We start from the raw sequence: 6,013 nt of genomic DNA, 5'->3' as shown, positions 1-6,013 counted from the left end.
ATCGAGGAAAGATTAATTGAGAAACAGACAATGTCCTAACGCTCTCTATCTGTGTATTGTGATTCTAGTGCCCTCTAGTGCCAGTCCAGGCCAAGGCCCGACACCTGTTGCTCCATACCTACAGCCTGACCAGCTGCATCGAGCAGGTCCTGACTCACAGGAACAGGGCTACACACACTTGCACAAACTGCAGAGAGTCCACCACTTAGCCTAAAACATGTGGAAGCAGCCTATGAATTGGGCATGCATTCTAAGTGGTACTTAGAATGCATTCTAAGTGGTACCTCCTCCTTCCAGAGGAGGTTGGTGGGAGGAGCTACAGGAGGACAGGCTCATTGTATTGGCTGGAATGAAATAAATGGAACTGTACAGTATATGGACGCCACATGTTTGACTCAGTTCCATTTATTCCATTCCAGCCATTAAAATGAGTCCGTCCTCCTATAGCTCCTCCCACCAGGCTCCCCATTCCCTTCATAACCTCAGGATGCAGTACTGGCCAGTCATTGATCACATGATCAGCTGTTAGTTTGTGTGTGAATGAGCCTTGGTTATCAATCTTGGGTTAGATTATCACTAGACTGAGACAGAGAGAGTGAGATCTGTCTTTGTGTCTGTCACTCACGCTTTCTTTTACTAAACAATGCAGCATAACTGCCAGTCACTGTCTCACCTGGAAGATATGTTAACTGGAAACATGTGAATGAAGAACCTGTTAGTACATTCTGAAATAATAAATAGTAGTTTGAAAACTCACCTAGAAAGTTGATACGTTATTAGATACAAGGACCCCACTGGGCACAGATTTCAAATCAACATCAATTCCATGTTTGTTCAACGTGATTTTATTGAAATGACATGGAAACAGCGTTGAGTCAACCAGTGTGTGCCCTGTGGGAAGAGGCAGAGAGACGTGAGTCAGATTAACATGATTAGTTATAATATGGCAATGACAGAGGTCATACATTCGGGTTTTGACATTGACTGATATATTATAGGACAAGAGTGCTGTCTGTGGTCTCTTCTGCTTCTATGGAATACTGGAGTGGTGAGATCCTGTTTGTGCTGTTGTATTACACTAACACCACTAGATGGCGTAGTTGTCAGCAGTGTGGTGTGTTCTGGCCAGACTTGAGCCTAGGTGTCACAGTTAGGAAGAAGTGAAGCAAACACTCATGGTGATAACCACTACACTTGACTAGCCTGTTTTCCTTCTATACTAATAACCACCACACTGTGACTAGTCTGGTTTCTAGGCAACAGAGCAAGTCTGTTAGTGGTTAGTTAGGCAATCTTCTTGTTTACATTTCCCTCAGACGAGAGATTTACAACCTCCACCTGACATTTTGTTCTGGAGCACTACAAAACTTTAGTACTGCACTCTGCTCTTGGCCTGGGTGATCAGTTTAGAACGGATACAAACCCTGCCTATCCCAACAACCAAGAGGAAACACAGTCAGTGTTATGATAGTTCCGCCCTGGTTATGGAGTGGAGCGGACACCTAAGTCACAATGAGCTAGACTTCCTGATCACAAGACAGGGGTGTGAGGGGCAGGATGTGTGTATGTGAGACTGTTGCACGTACACACACAGACCCTATTCAAACCCTTTACATGTGCACCTTTCATTTCTTTCCTCTTTCCTCTAGGTAAGTGCAGATCTCACACAATCGAATTGGTGTAAGCAAGGGTTCTGTTGTATAGCTTTCACCCATCCAGTCATATCAGATCATTGATTACCTCAAGGAGAGGAGGATGGACTATTTAGCTTCTGTGGTAATATGGACAGTCTTTTTTACTTGAGATCTCAAATTGATATGGTTATAGAGAAATATCTGTTGATATATGGGTAGCGAGGTAACACGAGTTCAGACTTTGCCTCACAGGGAGTCTACCTGTCCAGGCTCACCCAGTGGTTAAATGACACATTCTCATCTGTGGTAATGGCAGTTACAGTGCCTTCAGAAAGCATTCAAACCCTTGAGTTTTTCCACATTTTGTTGTGTTACAGCCTGAATTGAAATAGATTAAATAGAGATTTTGTGTCACGGGTCTACACACAATACCCCATAATGTCAAAGTGGAATTGTTTTTTAAAATGTTTACAATTTAATTAAAAATGAAAACCTGAAATGTCTTGAGTCATTAAGTATTCAACCTTTCCACAGGGATACTGGCCCATGTTGACTCCAATGCTTTCCACTCATGTATGACTAGTTGTGCATTCTTTTATCGGTCCTTGGGCACAAATGTTGTACTGGACTGTCAGTTGACTAACTGTAGCCCGTCTGTTGCTCTGCACAATTTGTGTCACAGCCTCCTTTGTCCTTTCATCAATGACCACTGGCCTGCCGTTGGCTGGAAGTCCTTTAGGTGGTGGACCATTCTTGATACACACAGGAAACTGTTGAGCATGAAAAACCCAACAGCGTTGCAATTCTTGACACACCCAAACCGGTGCGCCTGGCACCTACTACCATAACCTGTTCAAAGGCACTTCAATATTTTGTCTTGCCAATTCCCCCTCTAAATGGCACACATACACAATCCATGTCTCAATTGTCTCAAGGCATAAAAAAATCCTTCTTTAACCTGTCTCCTCCATCTACACTGATTGAAGTGGATTTAACAGTTAATCAATAAGGGATCATTCACCTGGATTCCCCTGGTGAGCCTATGTTATGGAAAGAGCAGATGTTCCTAATGTTTTGTACACTCAGTGTATACGTGTAGTAAGTGGTAATATAATAATAACGCTTTATGAGAGGGACATGTAGGTGTTATTGCTCCACCAACCAGTAAGAGGACTGTCTCTGCACACAGACACAACACACACACACAGTGTCCCGAGGGTAACTCTATCCCCATCCTGCTCTCCCTCTGCCTCAGTGTAATCAGTAATCATGTTAAGAGAGGGATTGGCTCCAAGCAGCCCAGTCTGGTGCATTAGGACTGTTCCATCAGTCAAGACAATGCATGGCCGATAATGTTTTCTGAATACTAATTCTAGACTGACATTTTGGGACACAGACAGAAGCCAGACAGAACTATGATGTCACCTTAAGGACAGTTTGGCACAAGGGCTTTCGTTACACAGGTTAATGTTTCCATCAGACACACTTCTGGGGACAGAGACAAGCCAGACAGATCTGTGATAAAGTTACCTTGATGATAGTTGGGGACACAAGCTTTTGAAAACAACCACCAGAATGGACGTACTTAACTCCATGTAGACACTCCTCATTAATAACACGAGCAATGGTAAATTTTTATTGCAATCATTTTTATTTCACACAGACAAACAGTTTGTTTCACAAACAAACAGCTTTGGTCACATTTAGAGTCAACTATAGTGCAGTACAGTGCAGTTACATCACTGGGACAGACAGACAGCTGGTTTACAGTGAAGACAAAAGCTTTTTCTCTTTACAGCCTGGTGATGTAAGTAACACTACAGCTGTGGACATCCTCAGTCCTGGGGACAGTATTGAGCACAGCGATACCCCACCAGTATAGCAGAAGCGTTTCCGCCCACTAAGTATCAGGGAATCTAGTCTGGGCAGAAAGGATTCTGCTAGACTGGGAAGGGGTGCAGGAAGGGCAGGGACGCAGCTCTCATTCAGGATGGAGGGGGGAGGAAGGGGAGAGAATGGAGAGAAGTAGAAAGATAGAGAGATCACTTGGTCATACTCTTCACCAGCTCCAGCTCTTTAATGGGTCTCCATTTCTGGTTGATAGTGACTAGCTGCAGTTGGGAGAAAACCACACCCACTTACACAAAAACAACAATAACACTACTGGTCATATGTTACTAGAAATACTCACCAGCGTTGGGGTCAATTCCATTTAGATTTAGTCAATTGACAAAGTAAAGTTCCAGTTTTCCTCATTGCTTGATTAGAATTACAGTTTCAGTCAACTTCTTGAATTGACAAAATTGAAATGGAATTGACACCAACCCTGCTAGCTTCCTACTACATCCACAGTCAATCAATCCCACAGGGCATCAAATCATCACTACTGCATCTGCCTCCTTTATCAATAGGTCCCCATGCAATGAATCAACTGTGAATACAGATGTTTAGATAACAGTTGAAATTACTTTTAGATGACAGTAGAAATGGGAGATGTCCCGCCCCCCGATGGGTGCCCAGCCCTTTATGGTAAGTTATAGTCCTACTTGGCAACGTTTCTCTGTTGTGTGACTCAGCAGAATAGAGGAGGAACCACTGCATTGGCACACAACCTATACCCATAACATTACCCACAGAGTGGTCTCAATACCCATACCAATATCAATATCAACTTAGAGTGGTCCTCTATCAGAAATAACTAGGCATATGAAGAGTGTTTATAATGTAAAGCATACAAAGCACACTAATTAAGCCAAAAAAGCAAGACAATGTCAATACTAACATAGATAGGTAAGAAATAGACAGATATAAAAAGTGTATATAATGTTATCAATCACCTTCTGTGGTTTAGATGGGTCCAGTCTCTCCCAGGGTTCAGGGTTTGTGCTTTTATTTAAACTGAAAGAAAGTTAGAGAAATTATTAAAACAGAGTATATCTCTGCCTGCTATGCCAGGGTTTGTCTTTATCGAAATATAAAGTTAAAGGGGCAGGCTTGTCAGAGACTGATAAACAAATTCACTTAATGAAATCAGCATGGGGCTACAGTTAAAGCGAGATCATACCAGGTTAGTACTTCAAGTTTCTTATCGTACCCATTACTAGAAGCACAATGAAATAGCCACACAAGGAAATATAATGCGCATGCAAATAAGAAGACATGTGGATTCCCCAGACCCAGATTAAATCTTACCCTGGACTAAAAATACAAAATTGAGAATCTCCACAAAAATGCTTTAGTAAAGTAGTAGGTTTATTTGGGTCCAGGAAGCCATAAAAATGTACAGCAAATACATGATAAAATACATCAAATCTCACATGACATCATTCTTTGTAAATAGGAAGTAGAGTGAGGCAGAAGTGGCTCCTACAGCAGCCAATGCCACGAAGCCGATCAGAGGAATGAGCTGGGAGAGAGAAACACACAGCTGTCAGGATAAGGGCCTCATACCCTTATATGTGGATAGCATGGTTGGTCCTAACTCTATTTGAGAATTGGGGTCTACATATTTTAATTAAGAAGCAAGAGAAATGGAAATCCCATAAATAAATACAGCTTAAATTATTTATATGTAATTTAATTTAAACTCTTGCAGGGAATAACCTTGCTAGGATAGGAAGAACGAATAACCTTCATCAGAAACCATAGAAACACTGATCCAAAACAAGAAATAGAGAGAAACTCACCTCTTTCCTCTTCCTCAGCATCTGAATAAATCCAGACTTCATTTTTATTTTCAAATTCCCTTCAGGTATTTAAAAGAAAACACGTAGGATTGTTTTAAATAATTGAGTCGAATATTAATCTGGTAACAAGTATTATTCTGTCTAGCAAATATTTAATCAGTGTAGGTCCATCCTATAAGGCAACAGGTCTATACAGTAGATGCTGTCCGTCTCACCTGCTGCCGCCAGAGTCCCAAGGTCCTTGTGAGCAGAGCATCCTGAATGTCTATTGAAGTAGGCTACTATCCGACCAGAGGTGATACGAGTTGTAAAGCACGTAGACATTTTCGCTATCGAAATCCTTCACAGCGTTTCAATTGAGCCGGCGGTTGATCAACTTCCCTCTGTGAGTGTGAGCGCATCGCCCCCGTGTGGTTTCAAATGTTCAAGGTGAAAATGCCAAGTGCATTTCTGTTGCACGTTTTCTGAGCGCCCTGAAAGCAGAGAACTCTTTCAAGTAAATATAATTGTTAGAACTATTTTTATAGAAAATAAAATGCGTTTAAATTGTGTATGAAATGTAAAGAGGCTATTATTTAGGGAAAATAAATGTGTTTAGAAAACCCTTATATTTTGTTTATTGTGACACCTGGTGGTTACCTGTACTGGACCAACAAATTATATGTTGCAGTCAGTCATTGATAGACACCAAGC

The 6,013-nt window shown here is 41.6% G+C and overlaps 1 protein-coding gene across 1 annotated transcript; it reads right to left on the bottom strand.

Moving 5' to 3' along the window:
- Positions 1–3,262: 3,262 nt before the first annotated feature.
- On the bottom strand, positions 3,263–5,712 carry LOC129838711 (normal mucosa of esophagus-specific gene 1 protein-like). The gene is made up of 5 exons (XM_055905855.1): positions 5,536–5,712; positions 5,321–5,379; positions 4,952–5,040; positions 4,472–4,532; positions 3,263–3,745 (listed from the first exon to the last, which is right to left on the bottom strand). The coding sequence occupies exons 1-5, from the start codon at positions 5,642–5,644 to the stop codon at positions 3,677–3,679; spliced, it is 387 nt and encodes a 128-aa protein (XP_055761830.1). The 5' UTR covers positions 5,645–5,712; the 3' UTR covers positions 3,263–3,676.
- Between the last annotated feature and the right edge of the window lie 301 nt (positions 5,713–6,013).

The sequence above is a fragment of the Salvelinus fontinalis genome, chromosome 39, assembly GCF_029448725.1.
Source record: "Salvelinus fontinalis isolate EN_2023a chromosome 39, ASM2944872v1, whole genome shotgun sequence".
Classification (NCBI taxonomy): domain Eukaryota; kingdom Metazoa; phylum Chordata; class Actinopteri; order Salmoniformes; family Salmonidae; genus Salvelinus; species Salvelinus fontinalis.
Note: the sequence above shows the minus strand (reverse complement) of the source record. Positions and strands in the feature narration are given on the sequence as shown.